The sequence below is a fragment of the Doryrhamphus excisus genome, chromosome 8 (assembly GCF_030265055.1).
Source record: "Doryrhamphus excisus isolate RoL2022-K1 chromosome 8, RoL_Dexc_1.0, whole genome shotgun sequence".
Taxonomy (NCBI): Eukaryota; Metazoa; Chordata; class Actinopteri; order Syngnathiformes; family Syngnathidae; genus Doryrhamphus; species Doryrhamphus excisus.
Window position 1 is genome coordinate 15,502,051 of NC_080473.1, and position 24,144 is coordinate 15,526,194.

The 24,144-nt window shown below is 40.4% G+C and overlaps 1 protein-coding gene across 1 annotated transcript in view; it reads right to left on the bottom strand.

Annotated features, from left to right (window-relative positions):
• Window positions 1-24,144, bottom strand: part of dpf1 (double PHD fingers 1) — a 51,627-nt gene that overhangs the window by 4,124 nt on the left and 23,359 nt on the right. The window contains 6 exon segments of the mRNA XM_058080819.1: window positions 1,327-1,408; window positions 2,344-2,456; window positions 6,063-6,182; window positions 22,793-22,924; window positions 23,008-23,086; window positions 23,604-23,693. Coding sequence (XP_057936802.1) covers window positions 1,327-1,408; window positions 2,344-2,456; window positions 6,063-6,182; window positions 22,793-22,924; window positions 23,008-23,086; window positions 23,604-23,693 — 616 coding nt within the window.

The window sequence follows — 24,144 nt, forward strand, 5'->3', positions numbered from 1 at the left end:
GGACACTTTCGCCATGGTAACAGATGATCTTGGTGCTACTAATTTCCATGACAACACCATTAAGCATGCTCATAGATCCGGCCTATGCATCTGGAGTAAAAGGCACCTACACTTCAGCACTAATCATTCGGTGTGCGCTCGCCACGCGCACTTCCTGGTTTAATGTAAGATATCTCATCTTTGGCCTTGGCAGGCTTTGTCGGGTTCTGGTTTCTGACGATGTCATTGGCTGAACTGGAACACTTGCAGATGATAAAGACTGAGGAGGCAGTCTTAGTATGTCGACTGTATTGGGTAATACAAGTGGGACTGTGACTATAGGGGTGTTATTTCATGTCTAGAGGGCTCTAATAATGTTAAAACCCTATTTAGAGGCTTTTCATTCATTCATTCATTTTCTACCGCTTATCCTCACGAGGGTCGCGGGGGGTGCTGGAGCCTATCCCAGCTGTTCCACCCTGGACTGGTGGCCAGCCAATCACAGGGCACATATAGACAAACAACCATTCACACTCACATTCATACCTATGGACAATTTGGAGTCGCCAACTAGCATGTTTTTGGAATGTGGGAAGAAACCGGAGTACCCGCATGAGGAGAACATGCAAAATCCACACAGAGATGCCCGAGCGGGGAATCGAACCCGGGTCTCCTCGCTGTGTGGCCTGCACATTAACCACTTGACCAGCGTTTTTTGTTAGCGTACTTGATGTTAAATAAATAAGTGAAATTTGTACTTCCAAGTGTGGAAGTACAGCATGTGGAAATACTTCCAAGTGTGTACTCATCCTCAAAATGATGAGATATGATGAGCATATGCAGACACTATGTAGTTTTTTGCTGTCGGACTCTGGATGGTATTTGGAATGTGGGAGGGAACCGGAGTACCGGGAGAAAACCCACGCTTGCACGGGGAGAACATGCAAATTCCACACTGAGATTTCCGAGCGGGGAATCGAACCTAGGTTTCCTAGCTGTGTGGCCTGCGTGCTAACCACCATTTCCATTTTGTAGAATTAAATCTAACAAGAAAAAAAGGTATCGACCCTTAATATAGCCAGTAGTACATTTAAACATTTATTGCATGTACACGGAGAAAATGGGGAGAACATGCAAACTCCACACAGAGATGGCCGAGGGTGGAATTGAACCCTGGTCTCCTAGCTGTGAGGTCTGAGCATAACCACTCGACCACCGTGCAGCCCATTTAGAGGGTTTTCTATATGAAAATTAAATTAAATACAACTAAGAAATTCCTTGTGTCTGGAACCAAATAACTGCGCTAAATGAGTAATCGGTGTACTACAAATTAGTGGACTTGCATACCCTCTGGTGGTTCTGACATTGGAGGGCTCAGACAGTACATGTGGTAGCCTCTGTCACAATCATCGCAGAACAGCAGCTGATCCTGGAACAGAAGATTCAACAGTTCATAAATGACATCAAAAGTTGAATATCCTTGAATGGTAACAACATTAACGCTAATCCAAAGTTTGGATGCATTTTCTTATGATATTTCGTTTCGGTACTGTACAAAACCATAGATGTGTTATTATCTGTTAATATTGCCAGATACACTGCTCTTGCATTCAGAAGTTTAAAAAAGGTCAAATTAAGTTGACCTAGATGTTTCAGGTTCATCCTGAAATTTCACTCGAAAGCTTTTAGTGAGAAGCCGACTTTTGTTGGGTGTGGAAAAGGTTGCGAAATACAACCTTGATTTGAATGAATCTCTACTCAAGGTCTTTTTCATAATTACCCTGTGACTGAGTAAGTTGTCCTATTACCCAAAATCATCATCCTCGTGGAACAAAACTTTCTGGGAACATTTCTGGGAACATTTACAATGGTAAAATTTTGCACCAAAAATGTGTGCAAAAAATGTGATTTTTTATTATAAAAATACAAAAGTTTAACCACTTTAAAATCTTCACAATATACAGTACGGCCTTTCTGCAAAATATCATATTATCCGGACTTTTATTATTATTTTATGATTATTCGCACTTTTTTCATGGTTTGCCTGGTCCTGCCACTTATACTCCAGAGCGACTTAATATATATATGTTTTTTTCACACTAACAGCCATGAAAGGGTGCTCTAGACTCGTGTGCCAGTCTCTTTTCTACTCCTATCACTGCTAATTTACAACGTAAACATCAACTTATAAAGGCAAATGTCCCACTAAACTAGATTATGCTATAGCTACTTGCTACAGGTTTGAAAGTATGCGCCACTATTGGGGTTTTCACGTGTACACGGAGCTGGGGCGGTGCCTCACACGCTCCTTCATGAACATAAAATAAATAAAAAGCGGGTCTCGTCTTTTGGTAAAAGTCTTACGTCGTTCTCAGAGGTGCCGCACAGGCTGCAGGACTTGCACTCGATGCACTGCCAGCGATAAGTCCTCACTGCAGCTGTCATGTTCACTGTGAACTGCAAACAGGACGGGTGGCCTGGGTGCACGCGCACACACACACACACACACACACACACACAAAGACACACACACATGCCCACACAGTTTTCACCACTACTCGCTGTACTGTGAGGGCTGCCAGCCCTCGTCCACCGACTAGCGTATAGCTAGCCATTAATTAGATGGCTTGCTTGCAAGTGATTGGTCAGATTTGAGTGGTGTTTGACAGACAACACATTTTATTTCATGATGCAGATACTTTTTGGATTGTTTTAAACATATTCTAAAAATTTAACAATGAATCATTAGATGAATATATATATATTATGAGTAATGGTGAAGTTTTTTTGTCATTAATTCAAAGTGTTTCATATTATATGACATATAAGGGGGCCTAATTTGTATTTTTCTGATTTTATTTCCCAGCATTTTGTTTCCTTTGATGTACTGTCATCATTAATACAAATAAACAATAATTGATGAAATATTTTTATGAGATATTTCTACCTCAATAAGGACCATACCAGTGTTTTGCATGCTTTAGCCCATTCACTACAAATCACATCATTTTTCATCTCTTCTTTTTTTATTATTCGACATAAAGAAACAAATAGATTGACATTATATGCATACATATCATACAATTAAATAAAAATACAACAACCCTATTTTATATGCAACCTTTGCATTAATATAAATACTTCATGGATGTACAATGTTTTCAGCATTCACGCCACTCAAGACACAAATGGATAGAAGTCGGAGAAATTATACAGCAGAGACAACATCATATTCAGTTAATATTCATAACGGAAAATCATGTGAGAAGTCCATTCTATCAGGAAAAAACAATGGCTTATGGAAAATGCATGCAGCATACAACATTTTTTCAGATGAGAAAATGGAAATAAAAGATATATTTACAGTATTTTTATTGTAAAAAGACAAAAAAAAAATAGCAGATCATTGTAAAAAGCACACCAATTGGAATTTGGGCTAGTTTTAATTTTCAGCGTGTATCAACATAGTCATAATGGAACCTTGCGTATTTTGTGTATTTTTTGTGGTGAAACCAAGGTATCTTTCAGTGTTACATGGTATTCCAAGCTACCAAAGACTTTAGAACTAAAGCTGACTCAGGACCAGTTTATATTATAACGGATATGTCCGTTGGCCTCAAGGACGTCTTTATCTTGTGTGTTTTGTTGACATGACCGGAATAAATTGTTGAAATTGAGCTGAGTGAACTTTAGCCCCGAGTAGCTGTGTGGGCTTCCTGTTCACTCTTCTTTTTTGCTAACGAGATGTTGTTATTAATAACCTTCCAGTTTCCTAAATACTGTAGAATTCTAACAAAGAAATATATCCAGCATGAATTAGGGCTCGGAACAAGACTAAACTGTACTCTCTGCAATGTGATGTGAAGTTATGAAACTGAGAAATGTTATAAATAATAATATCCCGTTGTTTGTACAATGGAACCCGCTTATCTTGATGGTCGATTTGATCTCAATAAGGCCGTTGTTGATCCACTGCTTGGATATTTCTTTGGCCGGAAACATTAAAATAATCTATGACAGTTTGTTGACGTTGCTTTTCCTCCATTTGTGCACATTTTTTATTTTGATTCTTCGATTTTTATTATGATATCGTACCGACAGGAGTATCGTGGATGGATGTGGTTCAGTGATTGGCCTGTAGGGGGTAGTGATGTTTACCAGCTGTTAATAATAATCCAAAGTTTGGATGCACTTTCTTATGCTCTTTCGTTTCGGTACTGTATAATACCATAGATGTGTTATTATCTGTTAATATTGCCAGATACGCTGCTCATGCATTCAGAAGTTTAAAAAAGGTCCAATTAAGTTTACCTAGATGTTTCAGGTTCATCCTGAAATTTCACTCGAAAGCTTTTAGTGAGAAGCCGACTTTTGTCGGGTGTGGAAAAGGTTGCGAAATAGAACCTTGATTTGAATGAATCTCTACTCAAGGTCTTTTTCATAATTACCCTGTGACTGAGTAGTCGTCCTATCACCCAAAATCATCATCCTCGTGGAACAAAACTTTCTGGGAACATTTACAGTGGTAACATTTAGCACCAAAAATGTGTCATATGTGATTTTTTTATTATAAAAGTATAAAAGTTTAACCACTTTGAAATCTTCACAATATTCAGTATGGCCTTTCTTGCGAAATATCATATTATCCGGACTATAAGTCGCATTTTTTTCATGGTTTGCCTGGTCCTGCCACTTATACTCCAGAGCGAATTAATGTATATATGTCATGATGGAACCTTGGAGCCAGTTGCATGAAAGTGTATTTTGTGTATTTTTTGTGGTGAAACCAAGGTATGTTTAGTGTTACGTGGTATTCCAAGCTACCAAAGACTTTAGGACTAAAGCTGTGGTTCAGTGATTGGCCTGTAGGGGGTAGTGATGTTTACCAGCTGGTTAGAGCCCAGCCCAAGAGATGTGCCCTGGGATTGGCTGACAGCTGGGATAGGCTCCAGCACCCCCGCGACCCTCGTGAGGATAAGCGGTAGAAAACGAATGAATGAATAAATGAATGTAAACGATCCCCTTGTGTCTCAAATTTCATGCTAACAAAAGCGGGTACTTTTTGACTTGACTTGATGAGTTAAGATCGACTTAAGCGGGTTCAACTGTAATTTGTCCATTTGGGCCACCATGATTAATTTCTGCTTCAAATATGAAAACGTTGTTTTTGCTTGAGTGGCGGCACGGCGGTCGAGTGGTTAGCGCGCCGACCTCACAGCTAGGAGACTAGGGTTCAATTCCACACTCAGCTCATGTTCTCCCCATGCATGCGTGGGTTTTCTCCGGGTACTCCGGTTTCCTCCCCCATTCCAAAAACATGCTAGGTTAATTGCCGACTCCAAATTGTCCATAGGTATGAATGTGAGTGTGAATGGTTGTTTGTCTATATCTGCCCTGGGATTGGCTTACAGCTGAGATAGGCTCCAGCACCCCCGCGACCCTCTTGAGAATAAGCGGTCAAAAATGAATGAATGAATATAAACGATCCCCTTGTGTCTCAAATGTCATGCTAACAAAAGCGGGTACTTTTTGACTTGACTTGATGAGTTAAGATCGACCTAAGCGGGTCCCACTGTAATTTGTCCATTTGGGCCACCATGGTTAATTTCTGCTTCAAATATCTGGGATAGGCTCCAGCAACCCCTGTGACCCTTGTGAGGATAAGCGGTAGAAAATGAATTAACGATTGTAATCCCCTTGTGTCTCAAATTTCATGCTAACAAAAGCGGGTACTTTTTGACTTGACTTGATGAGTTAATCGACTTAAGCGGGTTCCAATGTAATTTGTCCATTTGGGCCACCATAGTTAATTTCAGCTTCAAATATCTGGGATAGGCTCCAGCAACCCCTGCGAGGTTAACGGGAAAGAGAATGGATGGAAATATGAAAAGGTTGTTTTTGCTTGACACCATTGGAGATGGGCTGAATAGAAAAACATTGGTATGGTCCATCCATAAAGGCTTTACTTCATATTCTGTATTGTGGTCTACTTGTGGTCTATGTTGGGTAAAGGAGGCATTGCGCCGTGCATTAACAGAGGACCGCCTTGGTCCTCCCAAACATCCCCTTCATCTTTGCCCTACCTGAGCGTCCACAGTCCGCACAGGAAATTAGGTCTTCGGGACAGCCGGTCTTCTTTGAGCCGCCGAGACAGAAGTCGCAGTATCCGTTGGCGATGACCGAGCCGTCAGCTGCTTTCTTGGCTGGCGGAGGGAAGAAAAAAGAGAACGTTGGAACGTCAGTCAAGTCAGGGTTAGAGGTCCGGGGGTGAAAGATGGTAATAAAACAACCACTGTGTGCTTTATTAGGCTTCATCAAAGACCCTCACGAGGTTGGTTGCTGGAGCCTATCCCAGCTGTCTTTGGGCAAGAGACAGAGTACACCCTGGACTGGTCACATTCATACCTATGGACAATTTGGAGTTGCCAATTAACCTAGCAAACAAACATTCATACCTATCCAAACTCCACATAGAGATGGCCAAGGGTGGAATTGAACTTGTGTCTTCTAGCTGTTTAGCCTCCTTGATAACCACTCCAACGTTCAAAATTCATTCATTCATTTTCTACCACTTTTCCTCACAAGGGTTGCGGGGGTGCTGGAGCCTATCCCAGCTAAACTCATCACACACCAACTTAACACTCAAAAGGTATTTATTAATTATGAAACCAGCTCAACCGAATCATTCATTTATTCATTAATTTTCTACCGCGTATCCTCACGAGGGTCGCGGTGGTGCTGGAGCCTATCCCAGCTGTCTTTGGGAGAGAGGCCGGGTACACCCTGGACTGGTGGCCAGCCAATCACAGGGCACATATAGACAAACAACCATTCACACTCACATTCATACCTATGGACAATTTGGAGTGGCCAATTAACCTAGCATCTTTTTGGAATGTGTTAGTGTTCTTACAAAGAACACTAAACTCATCACACACCAACTTAACACTCAAAAGGTATTTATTAATTATGAAACCAGCTCAACCGAATCATTCATTTATTCATTCATTTTCTATTCTATTTTCTATTATTCTATTTTAGTTCATTCAGTTCTATTAGACCGTGCTCATGTTCTCCTTCTACTTCTTCACCAGCAATAAAATGCTCCACAAAACGCTGCCTGTACAGTTAAATGTTTTATGAATGCACATTTCATTATAAGTAATAAAAACATTGTTTTTTAAATGACAACAATTTGGTCAAGCCACATTACATAACCACTAATTGCAAGCATTTCATTATCGCACTTTTAATCCTCTTATTATTATTTTTTTTTTACTATTGTCTTCACCCTGTCTGTCATATTTGTCTGCTGTGCAGCCAAAACAAAGCCGTGCGCTGCGACCACCAGGGGGCAGAAGTGAACATGATAGGACAAAGCAATCAAGGCTTTATGTCCATCTCTGTAATGTCTCTGCTACTTGTTCTGCTCTTGATTGCATAATAGCTTCAAGGGAAGCAATCTCATGACCTCTGCAGACCGTTTCTCCCTGCGAGATGCCATGCATGCTCCATACGTTTGCTCGAACACTCACACATCCGTGTAGAGAAAAAACACCCACAAGATAAATCCACACACATGCAGGAAGACAATAGCATGTGCTTGTGTGTGTTTTTATGTGTGTCCATGTTCACATCAGCGAGAGGTCATTAATCCCTCCATTCCAGGCTGGAATTTTGTTTGCCCGGAAGGCTTTTAGGGGCTGGGAAGAGAGTGATAATGTGATTGAAAAGGAGTAAAATCATTCTAACAAGTCTGTGATCGGACCGGAACCAGCGACCACTGAAACAGACAAAAAGCACGGGAACATACTGGACTGCAGGGGTCTCAAACTCAATTTACCTGGGGGCCACCGGAGCTAGGTTCTGGGTGAAGCCGGGTTTTCAAAAAACCCAAAACGCATGTATTAAAAACTGGAAAAAAAAATCAATTAAAAAACTATCTTCAATGCTTTTGCTTCTACACTTTTTCAGTACTTTGGTTCCGGTTTTCCACACCAAAATATCTGATAAAACATTCCACTGTTCTCAAATATCTTCATTTTTATTTTTCTATACACAAAAAATAAGATTAAAAAAATAAATAAATTAAGAATAAAGACAATAAATCAATCAATCAGTAATAAATAAGTAAAATAATAATAAAACAGCAAATAAGAAAAACGTAAGAAACCACATACAGTTGGTAGAGAAATTATTTTTTCCAGATTGAAATGTACAGTATTAACAGTTATTTAACCTTTAACATGAACATGAATGAAACTTAATCATTGTACCCAATTAGCAAGTTAGCATGGTACTCAGTTCCATCTGGGAGCAGCGTGGTAACTTTAACAACATGTTTGATGAGATGCTTTATCTTGACGTGTATTTTACCTTTTATTACAAATCATTTCCTGCATTTATTTGTACCCTAGCGTCATAAGCCTTCATAGCTTCATCCAAAGCAAAACAGGGCGGGGTAACAGGGTAGGGTAACAGTATGGGCGGGGCAAAATCATGTTAATTGTGTCCGGTGTGCACACAGCTTTAAGCTGTCATTTTAACATTAAACTTTTGGTATCAAGGTGGGGGGCCTCAAACTTGCGGCCCGCGGGCCAAATACGGCTCGCGAGACGCTAGTTTGAGGCCCCTGCTGTACTGTATGCAAATACTAAATAGTACAAGTGGTATTGGATCAGGGAGTAAGGACAACACTTTTTTTTGTATGTATGTAAATACACGTATACAATCGTGGGTGCTGGAGCCTATCCCAGCTGTCTACACCCTGGACTGGTGGCCAGCCAATCACAGGGCACATATTGACAAACAACCATGCACACTCACATTCATACCTAAGGAAACTTCAAGTTGCCAAGTGACAGCCTCAAACCACCAATCATTCATTCATTCATTTTCTAATGCTAATACTCACAACGGTCATGGGGGTGCTGGGGCCTACCCCAGCTGTCTTCGGCCGAGAGGCGTGGTACACCCTGGACTGGTGGCCAGCCAATCCCAGGGCACATATAGACAAACAACCATTCACACTCACATTCATACCTATGGACAATTTGGAGTTGCTAATTAACCTAGCATGTTTTTGGAATGGGGGAGGAAACCGGAGTACCCAGAGAAAACCCACACATGCAAACTCCACACAGAGATGCCCGAGGGTGGAATCGAACTCCGGTCTCCTAGCTGTGTGGCCTCTGTGTGAACCACTTGCCTAGTTTAGCTTTATGTTTATGCTAAAAAGTAACTCCAGTTCCCATGATGCTTACAGTGCTGTACCAGGAAGTAGCGAATGAAGTCGCTTATATCATATGTTCTGATGTTTTGATCTGAAAAATCTTAAGTAAGTTTGATCAAATGTAGAATTACCACAGCTTTTACTTGGATATTGATGCTGCTTTAGCTGTTGAAAGTGATGATCAGTGATGCTGGGATCACCAAGGTCGGTAAAGGACTTAATGTACGGTTCGGATCCTACCTTGCGTACTTCCATGTTAAGTGTATTGTCATTCACAGTACCAATTTCATAGACGTCTGCATGACCTTGTCAGGGCCCGAGGTTTATTAATGTCTTAAGAAATGTTCAAATACAAAATATCACTATAGGTATCGGTGAGACTGGTCATGTGTTGGTATTGAATTAATACCAACATTTGTCGTATCGCTTGTGTCATCCTGGAAGAATTCCACTAGTGGAGCCTTTTGTTGCAACCACCTGCAAAAGTATTCCTTAATAGGGTTTATCTTGCTAATTGCCTCTCCTGTCTACATGGCGTCTGTCCCATTTGCACTGGAGGACGTCACATTGATGAACAATCGTTATTGCTCCCTAATTGGAGAAGTGAAGACACTGTAATGATGATGTGTTCCCTGTACTTTTTGAGTGGTATTTATTTAGCAGGGTGATAGTGTACACACACACTGAGACTATAAATAAATACTAGTCCCAAGTATAAAAACAATAACACGCACAGTTAATCAGGAGGAAGTGTCCGATCACAACATTCTTACAGCACATATGAAATATATTTTAAAGTACTCAGGGCTTTTAAAGTACAACAGCATTAAAATGAGTGGCTATTGCTCCATGTGTTATCTTAGTCATAAGACAGATTGCTCTATCACAATTTTAATCATCTTTTTGCCAAAGATAACATTCTTAAACCTTGGTGGTATCAGCTTTTCATTAGAGCAAATATTCTCTGCAGTTCATCAAACCTGTGATGGCGAACGTTAGATAGATGGTTTTTCCCGCTTTGTGCTTTAGTTGCGCTTACTTTTATTAAAAAACACCACACTGTCACATCATTCATATCATCACACTCGTACATGATTTAGGAGGATTCAGAAGGAATATTGTAGTTACACATCGGCTTGCCACACGTCAAATTGTTATATATCTCATAGAAGTAGATCCACAGTACATTGGCAGTGAGATACGTTGTTTTAGTATAAGTACGATTCCACTTTGTAGAGTGCAAACCTTCCCTAAGGCTTAATTGTTAACATCCATTCATTCATTTTCTATCGTGTATCCTCACGAGGGTCGCATGGGTGCTGGAGCCTATCCCAGCTGTTTTCAGGCAAGAGGCGAGGTACACCCTGGATTGGTGGCCAGCCAATCACAGGGCACATATAGACAAACAACCATTCACACTCACATTCATACCTATGGACAATTTGGAGTGGCTAATTAACCTAGCATGTTTTTGGAATGTGGGAGGAAACCGGAGTACCCGGAGAAAACCCACACATGCAAACTCCACACAGAGATGGCCGAGGGTGGAACCGAACTCGGGTCTCCGAGCTGTGTAAACCACTTTTCACCATGCAGCCTAATTTAGCTTTATGTTTATGCTAAAAAGTAAGTCCAGTTCCCATGATGCTTACAGTGCTGTACCAGGAAGTAGCGAATGAAGTCGCTTATATCATATGTTCTGATGTTTTGATCTGAAAAATCTCAAGTAAGTTTGATCAAATGTAGAATTACCACAGCAACTGCTTGGATATTGACGCTGCTGTAGCTGTTGAAAGTACCCACCGAATGATCAGTGATGCTGGGATCACCAAGGTCGGTAAAGGACTTAATTTACAGTTCAGACCCTACCTTGCGTACTTCCATGTTAAGTGTATTGTCATTCACAGTAGCAGAGCGCTAATTAACCTAGCATGTTTTTGGAATGTGGGAGGAAACCAGAGTACCCGCACAGGGAGAACTTGCAAAATCCACACAGAGATGCCCGAGCGGGGAATCGAACCCGGGTCTCCTAGCTGTGTGGCCTGCACGCTAAACACGTTTTTTGTAAATATACTTGACAAAAATAGTGAAAAAAAATTAAATGAAATTTGTACTTCCAAATGTGGAAGTACAGCATGTGGAAATACTTCCAAGTGTGTACTCATCCTCAAAATGATGAGCTATGATGAGCATATGCAGATACTATGTAGTTTTTTGCTATCGGACTCTGGATGGTATTTGGAATGTGGGAGGAAACCGGAGTACCGGGAGAAAACCCACGCTTTTCATGGGGAGAACATGCAAATTCCACACAGAGATTTCCGAGCGGGGGAATCGAACCTAGGTCTCCTAGCTGTGTGGCGCGCTAACCACTCGCTCATAGCCATTTCCATTTTGTAAAAGTATATCTCACAAGATATATATATAGATATAAGATATATCTCACAATATAGCCAGTAGTACATTTAAACATTTATTGCATGCATGTGATCGGTATTGGTATCGGCCGATTTCACTTATTGATTATCGGTATCAGCATCCTAAGATGCACCCTATCCTTCTCCAGAAAAAAACTCTGTTACTTTGTTGTAAAAGTCTGATCCCCTTCTGTTGAGCTTGAATGGCTCACATATGCCACCACCCCTACATGGTGAGTTGTAGTACTTTTTTTCTGTGTATTTTATTGTCTGATTAGTAAAAACAATGATATCGCACCTATTGAATGCAGTGCAGACTCACAGCTTAAATGTGCAAATTCAGCTACTATGTATACTCTATACTATATAGTATTACTATGTGAGGACTGCTGACTCTTCTGAGGCAAAATTGGTACGATGCACAAGTAATGTACTTAAATCACCACAGATACCACAATCCCTCCCAGGAGGGGCTTGAACACATCATTTCACACATCTAATTTGGCAATCTTCCAGCTGCTTTTACTGTAATAAAAACAGTAACTAGTAAATGTGTCAAATACATGGAAAAATGCGAAAAACTGCACAAGTTTGGTGTACTTAACTGGAAGAAAGTTGTGTGCTCATTTCTAAGTGAATATGAATGTATTTGTTGCTGGGGGCTGCGGTGTCGAAGAACCGCACTGCATCATGTAATGCGGAATGGTCCTCGGATACAAGCAGGTATAGTCGCTATTCCTGGTCAGTTTCTGGATACTTTAGGGAAAATCAGCCCAGACAGATGTTTTCTGTGCCAAACAGTAAAACACATAAAGCTTTGTTGTACGTGCCTGGAGCCAAAGCAAACACGTTTTTTTTGTCTCCTTGTTAGGGTCAAATATATTGCTTTTATCTGGCGTGTTATTTATGTTTGCCGCTACTGATTGGGCGGCGGAATTCCTGGCGGGATACACTAGACGGTCACATGAGCACACACGAAATGAAACGCATTCAGGCTACATTTTAACTATGTGTGTGTGCAAGTGCAAGTTAGCTTGGTGTTTGCATTGCGGCCCGCCATTGTGTGTGTTTGTGTGTGTGTGTTTGTGTGTGTGTGCGTGCTTGAAGACCCCAGGGTGTGAATCAGCAGGTCTTGGTGTATCCGAGCAAGTCAAGGCTGCCTGCCGGCTTATAGCAGAGGGGAAGAAGCCCATCAATGATTAAATGCTTGTGGCCTTGTTTTAAAGCCTGCGACTACAGACAAGCCCCCGCTGTCCAATACGAGGGAGGGGGGGCGATGATTGAGACGAGACGGATAGGAAGCCAATGAGCGCAAAGTATAAAGTAACAAATATTCCACATAAGAACCATACATTTGTGTGTGTTTCTTCCTCGCATTATCATTTCTTGTACAGTTTTATCTCCTATTCGCTAACTGACCCCACCCCCCAACCCCTCTCCGCCTACTCCCCCCCGCCCCTCTTCCAATTACCAGGAGGAGCATGAGCAGAACCACACACTTCACAGCTTTCAAGTGTTGGAGAGACACCCTCCTGGGAATTATCCAGCAAGAGATGAATCCACAAATACCCCCCCCCCCCCACGCCCCATCCCTTATTTCTCCCCCACCTCGTTGCTCCAAACACCTACGCTACCTTTCCTCACCCTTCCTTTTTGTGCTGCTCCCTGACCCCCTCATCTTAATTCCTCCTTCTTCCACAGTTGCAGTATCGGACAATACAACGACTACATCACTCTTTCTTGTCAAGGGATCAGTTTCTATACCTCATAAAGGTCAAAGGTCGGCCTGTCACAATGACAAATTTTGCTGGTTGATAATTGTCCTATTAATTCTCGACTGATATTAAAAACAATAATAATTATCATTAAGATCATCATTGAAAGATTATGGTACTCAAGTGTAGTGTACCTGTGTAATGAATACTGTAGTGTACCCGTGTAATGAATACTGTATTAGCTAGGAATCATGGGGCATCACAAGCCCGCACACCTGAAAACTACTGCACACAGCAAACGCAATAGGCTGATGAAACAGACAATACACTACCACTGTATAAGGCAGAATATGAACCAACTACTATGTGAAAAGCAGAAAGTGGAAAAAATTAAGAAAAAAGTTATAATATGAGAAACGAAACACAGTTTTTGGAAAAAGTCTGTGTGTAGTGTAGTGTACATGTGTAATGCATACTGTATTAGCTAGGAATCATGGGACATCACAAGCCCGCACACCGTTCCGAGGTGTGGTGTGAAAACTACTGCACACAGCAAACGCAATAGGCTGATAAAACAGACAAAACACTACCAATGTATAAAGCAGAATATGAACCAACTACTATGTGAAAAGCAGAAAGTTGAAAAAAATTAAGAAAAATGTTATACTATAAGAAATGGAACACAGTTTTGGGGAAAATTCTGTTGGATTTCCAATAATAAAGTCAAACTATTATGAGAATAAAGTCATAATATTATGAGAAAAAAAAGATACAGAAATTATTTGTTCTAACCATACACTTTGTCACTAATTACACAAAGCTGAGATGCAAGAGATTTTGCAATCTGGATGAGTGGTTAGCATGTAGGCCACACAGTCAGGAAATCGGGAAGACCTGGGTTCGATTCTCCTGTTGGCCATCTCTGTGTGGAGTTTGCATTTCCTCCCCCATTCCAAAAACATGCTAGGTTAATTAGCCACTCCAAATTGTCCATAGGTATGAATGTGAGTGTGAATGGTTGTTTGTCTACATGTGCCCTGTGATTGGCTGGCCACCAGTCCAGCCCGAAGACAGCTGGGATAGGCTCCAGCACCCCTGCGACCCTAGTGGGTATAAGCAGCATAGAAAAGAAAATGGATGTATGGATTTTCAAATCTACTAATTTTATTTCTACGATGTCAGACTCGTCTGCACTCTGTGTGTATGCTCCCGGGCCGTGCCTCTCCCCATTGAGACAATGAGAAGCTCCGTTTGGAAGCTCGAGATGAGAAAAACCAGACACGCATGATGAAATTATTGAGTTCATTTAACTCGAATGTGATCTTATTGGTCCTTTACGGTCCTTTCCTGCCCATATTGCAAACAAAACATATGGACACCCTTAGGAATTATAACATTTAAAATGCTTCAGGAATTCTAATGTTGGCAATAAAAGCAGAAAGATGAATTTTTGTGTCGATGGCAGAATTCCAGTTGGTGGAGAACAGGTCAATAATTGCGATGGAGGCCATTCTAAGGTGAGCATTATTATTATTATTAGCGTAAATGCGACACTGCTGATATGATAAGCGTACAGTAACACCACAAACATGGCTAATGAGAAAATAAATCACACACTTGAATCTGTTGTTTGGAAATGTAAAAGACCTGAAAAAAAAAAAACGTGGAGGTCGAAAAAGACAATAGGAAAGAGGCAGTAATGGATGACAGAAAGATGGAGAAGGACAGAAAAAGAAGAAATGCAAAATGAGGTGAGGTTGGAGGTACAAAGAGGAAGGGAAGGGAGGTGAAAAAAAAAAAAAAAAGTGGCTCTGGTTGTATCGGAGCAGCCGTGTGTGAAAGCACACACTCTGCACTCCTGTCGCCTGGCTGCTTAATGAGGAGAACCTCTCAAGAGTAAAGCACAGTACAGTAGACACACACACACACACACACACACACACACACACACACATTTACAACCCAGCCTTTGCTTAATAACTTTTGCTGTCCAGTTCCAATCCCATCCCCCACTTTCTCCCATAATGTGATAAATGAGAGCGCCTATATGCTCCTTGCCTGTAATCAATATGATATTTTATTTTGAAAGGACTCCATTGCACATCACATGGAATATGTGTGCATGGACATACAAACAGAAGAAAGACATTTTCAGGTTTTCTTGGCAGACAAGAAGGTAGGCATGCAGTCAGATGGAACGCGTCAGTCACAGAAGAAAAGTCGCCGCCTTTTCCTCTCATCCCGTCTTCCTCCCCTCCGCCTATGTTCGCCCATCCTCATCCTCTACCTTCCTCTTTGCACTTTCATACATTCTCATTATTGCTGTTGTTCTCTCCGCCTCGCCATTCCATCACTCCTTTGTGCTTTTTTTTTTTTTTTTGCTACCTTTTTCTTATTCAGTCCTTCTCTCTTCAATATATGTACCATTCCACCATTCCACCATTCCACCTGCGGAAAGGAAATTGGAATTCTATCCTACAATACATCTGGCATCACATTAATGCCACCACCGATGCCATCTCTTTCCTCTTTTGGGCCGTTTCTGTTTTTATCCACTGCGGCCATCAAACAATTTTGAATCCCCTCGTGTCTACACACACACACACACACATTTGTGATACTTTCACTCACTCAGCAGGTTGCGTAACTCCTGATGCGTTGTGGCTGTGGATGCATGCATATGTGTATCCACAGTGTGACATTGCACAGTAAGGATGTTTGGTGCATAATAAAACTTGATGTATGTCTGCATAGTAATCATACACACACATAAAATATTCCCACTCTGCTATCTGCACTTGTGAGTTCATCTCCTAAACATCTACAGATGCGTGCTAAACCACACACTTCAGTCTTGCACTTATGTGGTTTTATGCACTCTTTTGTGGACTCCCTTGAAAAAAAAAAAAAAAAGACAGAACGTCAGTATAGGCTTCTGTCCCCTCTGTTAGAATGCAAATTATAAATCCTATTTTGTTCCAGGGTGAACTGGCTTTGAATGTGTGCCCAACCTCCACAACAGTCTGTCAGCCTGGCACGAGAAGGAGCTAAAAGGGAGAAGTCATCTTAAGGAAAATGACTGTTTTTGTCCTAAAAAAATGAAACTAAAAATACAAGTAGATTAATAATAATATAATATAATATATGTCTTTGCTGGGTGTGTGCAGATGTACAAAATTCAGTGGTTGGAGACAGAAAAACAGACAAAGATGCCAACAGACAGGATGAGGGTGGATTTGGGAGGTGCTGTGGCTGTTATTCTCCACTGGTGTGTGTGTGTGTGTGGGGGGGGGGGGGGGGGGGGGGTATTCAAACATGGCCGAAACAAGTGCGGAACCACAAAATAAGCAGCCAGCAAGCCACAGCACAGCATCTTGAGACGGAATAGCAAATGAAGCCAACGTTAGCCTGCCTTCACCAGCCCAACACTCGGGGGGAATCTATATGATGAATCATGAAAAGACTTTTTTTCACTCTCTGCTTCTCCTCTTTTTGGATCCTCGCTCTTATTTTATGGATGTTATTTTTAATTCAACTCTACTGTGCTTCGTCCATTCTTCTGTTTCTTTTTATCCCCCCCCCCCTCACCATGACTGTCTGTCTGTCTGTCTGTCTCTTTTTTAATGTACATAACAGTGTAGTCTTTAGGTGGGAGCCCTGCTGGTATCCATGGCAACCAGATTGCTAGGCAACAGCCAATTCCCTTCCTTTCCTGAGCTGTGCAGCAGTGGCAACAATCAACCAATCAACAGCTGAGAAAAAAAATGTCTGTGTATATGAAAAAGTTGTGAACACAGCGTTCAACGCTGTGGCTCAGCATGTGCGGTTCGCTTAGCGCAGTTTGTGTATATTATATTATATTATATTAACCGGTGGATACGATTCATCATTAAAAACGTTCAAGTTTATAATTCTTACAAAATTTCTTGACTAAATGAACATAAAAAAACACAGAAAATATGTAAAATATAAAAGTCTTATACAGTAAACCTCGGATATATCGGATTCAATTGTTCCCACTGGTTTTGTCCGATATAAGCGAAATCCGTTATATGCGTATACCGGAAAATGTCCGTTTTACGCATATATCGGATTTATATCCGGTATATGCGTAAATCGGATTTTATCCGTTATAAAAAGGCACTTCCTTGACTATGTTTCCAATGTACCTGGACGCGCAGGCAACGCTGCAAACGTCACGATTCGGCAAATCGGAGCGCCACAATGCGGCCATCCGATATATGCGAGGGAAATTTCATGGAAATGCATTGGAACGGGACTGGAGATTTTGTCCGAAATAGGCGAAATCCGTTATAAAAAATCCGATATATGCAATGAATTTTTATTGGAAATGCATTACAGAAAAATCGGTTCTTTTTTATCTGTCCGTTGTGAGCGAATTTCCGATATATCCGAGTCCGATATATCCGAGGTTTACTGTATTGCATGGTCGAATACGGTCTATTTGTTTAAAAAATTACATATTGAAGCAATTTTTACTTTTTGTACATAAATTAAGCAAGATCTAAAGCAGAGATCTTCCAGAATCTGCACCTATTCAGCTGTATTTCTTTAGATTTCGTGCTTCCCATGAAAATGGTCTGTTTTAATGTATTCCACCCACGACCCGCCTCCGGGCACGCCCACTCCGATGTGGTTGGTGCAGAGAAACCCACAAGCTGCAAAACCGACTTTGAAGGAGTTGATAAATAATATCGGAGTGGATAATAAACTGCAATTTTAAAATTTTTTTAACATCCAGCCATATTTGTTGGATCCCGAATCCGGTCCAGATGTAGAGACTGGACACGCCAACGTTTCTCAAGAAATGAGGTTACTTCAAAACGTCTCTCCATGGTAAGTAGCATTAGCATTTTAGCATCAGGTTTTATATAGCATCAGTAACATGGAATGTGGTTATTGCACATTTTTGTCAGGACTACCAGTGTCTAAAAATGTCGGGTAGACCCAAAGATTGTGGTGGTAAAAGGTTATTAGCAATCCCACTGCCTGTATGCACACGCTATCGTGCTACACAGACAACAATGACTTACAGGGAGGCGTCCAGACAAGCCAGCTGCTTCACTCTGGGCTCCTCCAGGATGATGGAGCTACTGACCCTAACTCTTAAGGTGAGTCCAGAGAACCGATGGAGGAAACTTATTTCATCCAAGCTGCTCTTTCAGTCACTGCCCCCCAAACTCGTGACCAGAGGTGTGGGTAGGGGCGTAGCTCGACCGCTAAATTGAAAGCTTTGAACTTCCGGCTCAGCTCTGTCTTCATCCCGATGGTCTGGAACAATGTCACGCTCCAGCCTTCCCTCACTCATGAGCAAGATCCCCAGAGACTTGAACTCCTCCACCTTGGGTGCAATCCACTTTTTTTCCCGTCTGAGAACCGTGGCTTCAGATTTTTTGAGGTGTTGTGTCTCATCCCAGAAGCTATAACCTTTACAAGTGAACCTGACCTTCTAGAAACTTTATAATGCACACATTCAACTGTTGGAAGTTTCAACACTGAATGGCGAAATTCACAAATGTGTGACATCCATGACCGTTGAACAGTTGGACGTGTGCATTTACAAGTTTAGTAAAGATCAAATGTTAGTTCATTCTGAAATTTCATCTGAAAGCTGAATATCTGTAACTTAAACTAAACTTCAAATAAAGTGAGATGGTGCTTTCAAGGACTGTCGTACAAATTGGGACACCGCTCACAACAAACAACTATGCAAAAACGGTGAGATTTTGGACTGGATATTATTTTTGGAATAAAATAATGGTACATATTTCCAAAATTTGATGTAGTAAAAAAGGATACAAGTTATTATTTTTTTAATTATTTTTTATTATTATTTTATTTATTTATTTATTTTAAAGTTTCCAGTAAATAATCTTTAAAAAAATCTTTAAAAAAAAAATCACATCGTTAACAATATATATCGTGATACAGTAAACCTCGGATATATCGGACTCGGATATATCGGAAATTCGCTCACAACGGACAGATAAAAAAGAACCGATTTTTCTGTAATGCATTTCCAATAAAAATTCATTGCATATATCGGATTTTTTATAACGGATTTCGCCTATTTCGGACAAAATCTCCAGTCCCGTTCCAATGCATTTCCATGAAATTTCCCTGGCATATATCGGATGGCCGCATCGTGGCGCTCCGATTCGCCGAATCGTGACAGGCCGCTATACGACGTCATTTGCAGCGTTTGCAGCGTTGCCTGTGCGTCCAGGTACATTGGAAACAAGTCAAGGAAGTGCCTTTTTATAACGGATAAAATCCCATTTACGCATATACCGGATATAAATCCGATATATGCGTAAAACGGACATTTTCCGGTATACGCATATAACGGATTTCGCTTATATCGGACAAAACCAGTGGGAACAATTGAATCCGATATATCCGAGGTTTACTGTATATCGTATCGTGAGCCTAGTATCGTGATACATATCGTATTGCCAGATTCTTGCCAATACACAACCCCTACATTTTAGCCCTTCGCTTATTTTAGGTCGGCACTGAAGTTACCTAATCAGAATTTACCTTTAAATCTGCAGTCTGGAAGCCATTTTGAGGCAGAACAAGAAGCCAAAACAACAACAGTGAGTATGAACAAAGGGGCGCTGACCTTCAAAGAGCTCTCACACACACGCAAACACACACAAACACACACACCATTACTGCTCATACAACACTTGCACACAACCGAAAGCAACTACACAACACAAACACACAAAGTGTCCCTGTTGCTCCACACTGCTGGACCGTCTGTCCATCCGGATAAAGTAGCCTCTAAATCTCTGTCCGCATCGCTATTGTCTCTTCTTATTCATAATGCCTTTTGCGATTTGACTATGTGCCCTCATCAACCTCTACCTGCCTCTTCCTTGCAACCAAAACGATTCTCAGGTGGACAACGACAGCCGCCCCCAAAGAAAGTCCCCTCCTTTATTCATGCAGCCTCCTCCACCCATCTGTCTTCTCGTATCACCGCTCTCACAACACACACACACACACACACACTCACTCCCGCTCGCCATGCAACGTCATTCTTGGCTACTTATTCATAGAGAAAATGAGAAAACAACGCACAAAACAAACGTTTAGCATATATACTGTACATTTGAATGCAACATTTCATGAAATAGCATATTGTCCGCGTTCCATGGGATAGCGAACACCTATCACTATGATGGATTGTGTTACACAAGGAACAGATGAAAGGAAAGATATGTCATTTTCTGATGAAATCATCTTTCACTAATAATAGCAAACGTGACTTTTTGTGATGCGTTTCACTGTAGATGGCGCATACAGTATACTATGCTTCGCTATAGCGTCTAGACGTCTTCTTTAGAGCCGGAATAAGACATGAATTATGCATGCTCTCATTCAGTGCAGCCATATTAATATTATTACATATGGGCCAATATAAAGAAGGGTGGTGCCGTGTCCTCCATGACACTCAGACGATTGGGGAGCCTTAATGCCGCAGCATAGACATCAATGCATGCACGGGCGAACGTGTGTGCACATTCACAAGACCCAACACACACACATATATATAAATATATATATAAATATATATAGCCACCAAGACAGCTAAGCTTCCTTTTTTTCATTTCAGCAGAGAAGATTGCATTTTTGAAGGCCTTGGTGTGTGTGTGTGATTACAGACTGTTTGAGAGGGAGGGATGGGGGATATTAAACATTTTAAATTTCCACACGTACACTCAGCAACAGACACATACGCGCCTGCACACAGACGCCCTCACCCATGTGTGCACAGCGGACTGGTCTGTTCCGTGAGATAGGCGGTCTAGCACCATATACTGCCAATTAGCTGAGAGGCATGCATTACAGTTTGAGCAGGGACATTCTAGCAGTGCAACAGTGGAGATAAAGAATGCGGGATTGGACTCACCGGCCACAACAATAGGTACACCAAGAGCTGTATTAAAAAATATAGTGTGCCTTTACAAAGATAATAATAAACATAGTAACTCCTTATTTCTAAAATCACAAATACTTCAACTTGCTGATATAGTTCATCTTCAAACAGCTAAAATAATGCATAAGGCTAATATAAGCAATTAGATAAAAATGTCATCCAATACTTCTCTAAAAGGGAATGATCTCAGGGAAGAAGTACATTTGAAACACTTCTATGGGAAGTGAACAAATGTTACAGTTACTGATTGACAAAAAATTACAAAATTTAAACATTAAAAAAAAAAAAAAACTTAAACTATATTAGGAAAGCAGGAAGTGAACAAATGTAACAGTTACTGATTGACAAAAAATTACAAAATTAAAAAATTCAAAAAAAAACTTAAACTATATTAGGAAAGCAGGAAGTGAACAAATGTAACAGTTACTGATTGACAAAAAAATACAAAATTTAAAAATTCAAAAAAAAAAACTTAAACTATATTAGGAAAGCAGGAAGTGAACAAATGTAACAGTTACTGATTGACAAAAAATTACAAAATTTAAAAATTCAAAAAAAAAACTTAAACTATATTAGGAAAGCAGGAAGTGAACAAATGTAACAGTTACTGATTGACAAAAAATTACAAAATTTAAAAAAAAAAAAAACTTAAACTATATTAGGAAAGCAGGAAGTGAACAAATGTAACAGTTACTGATTGACAAAAAATTACAAAATTTAAAAATAAAAAAAAACCCAAACTATATTAGGAAAGCAGGAAGTGAACAAATGTAACAGTTACTGATTGACAAAAAATTACAAAATTTAAAAATTAAAAAAAAAAAAAACTTAAACTATATTAGGAAAGCAGGAAGTGAACAAATGTAACAGTTACTGATTGACAAAAAATTACAAAATTTAAAAATTAAAAAAAAAAACTTAAACTATATTAGGAAAGCAGGAAGTGAACAAATGTAACAGTTAGTGATTGTAAAAGTACCAGATGGAGGGGTAGGATTTAATAAGCTTTGCTTCTTCCTACTCCTTTTGGACATGTGGAACTGGGAACTGATTATGAGATGCACTCAATTGGAATCTGATGCATGTTCAAATGAAATTAAACCATTACCATTACCGTAGAGTTTTGAGTCAGACTATTATTATTGTGACATTTAACTCTAATTAATACATTTTGTAAAGGTATGAATGAACACACGGAGCACACAGCAGTGCAATTCCAACACCATATACGTACGTATGTATCTCCACCTCACAAACACGTCTCTAGTCCCTTCATTCTGGCAAAGACACTTCCACATTGTTGCTAGACTACCAGGAGGTGCATTCAGGGACACTCCGAATATCACAATATTGTCGTTATTATGCGTGAATGTGTGGTCTATGGAAATCCCTGCATAAAATGAAAGATTGCAAAACAAGCACCACTTTTGCGTCGGGTACACAATATACGTAAAAGTAAACAACAAGTCAGCAGACTCACGCTTGTGGTTGTTCTTGCGTTGAAAGGGTAGTGTGTGTCGTTCTGAGTCTTCCTCGCCTTCTTCATCCGCCAGATGTGTGTGAGTGTAATGATAACTCAGTCCTGGGCGGTTCTTATAGCGCTTTCCACATACTAAAACACACAAAGATAAACACAGTAAACAGAAAATTATATATTTTTGTCAATGAAACATATAATATTATTGGAACACTCACTGTCACAGACATAAGGCTTGTCTCTGTCTTCGATGGCGGGTGGTTCTTGGCGCTTTCTCATGCCACCAACCCCATACGCCTGACACACACACACACAATAAACACAATAAACATCACAGATGAAGTACACAGAAAAGTTTTTTTTTTCCACGAGGGCAAACGCACACACATTAAAAGACTGCAGCAACACACTCATCACTCCAAGTGTCGACACATCCCTGTTTGCATTCTAATCATCTGTTCTCAGCGTAAAGCCTCACTTCCAGCAGGAAGTGACTGATGACACCTAGCAGGGGACCAACAGCTCCAATTAACAAGCCTGGTGTCTCTGTTAATATTGTTTATGTGCGCACGTGTGTGTGCGTGTGTGATAATTTCCAAGATACATTGTTAACACTTGATTATATTCACACAGGATGCTCCAAAAGAGACGAAAAAACTGCCTAAACTCAGTAATCTAATCAAAGCGGTGAAAGAATAAAAGAAAAATAACAAACAAAAACTGTTTGTGCAAACCTGTGTGCAAGCCTTATTAGTAACTTATTAGTAATATATAACATTTGTTAGATTTTTACCATTTTTATTTAATGGCCTACCCGTGCTTTGGTACGGTTCTTGCGCTTCGGCACATCTTCCTCCATCTCATCCACCTCCAGCTCATGAGGGAAATCTCCAACAAGCAGTTTCTGTACGGCAAATTAAAGTGTACACTCAGTCAACAGCCCTTTTTTGCTATTCAGTGCCCCCCCCCCCCAAAAAAAAAAATTAATGTGTTTTTATTTGTGGGAAAACCTGCCCTTTTTTTTAAATAAGAAAACCCATCTTCCATCTATCCATTTTCTACCGCTTATCCTCACTTGTTTACTTTAAGTCAGTAATAATTTATCAATACGTGACAATCAGTCTGAAGTCCAGATGTGCTCTATTGATCGTCTTTCATCGATATTCATCAGTGGTGAGTATTTTATAATTCAAAATACATTTTTTGCAGTCATATACTCCTTCAGATGTTTGACCTGAAGCCATTGACCCCCTAGTCCTGAACACTTAAAAAACATTAACCTTATTATGCTAATTAACTTGAAATATTGAAGATAATTCATTGGTTAATAACTTTTCTGGGTCAAAAATGTGTAT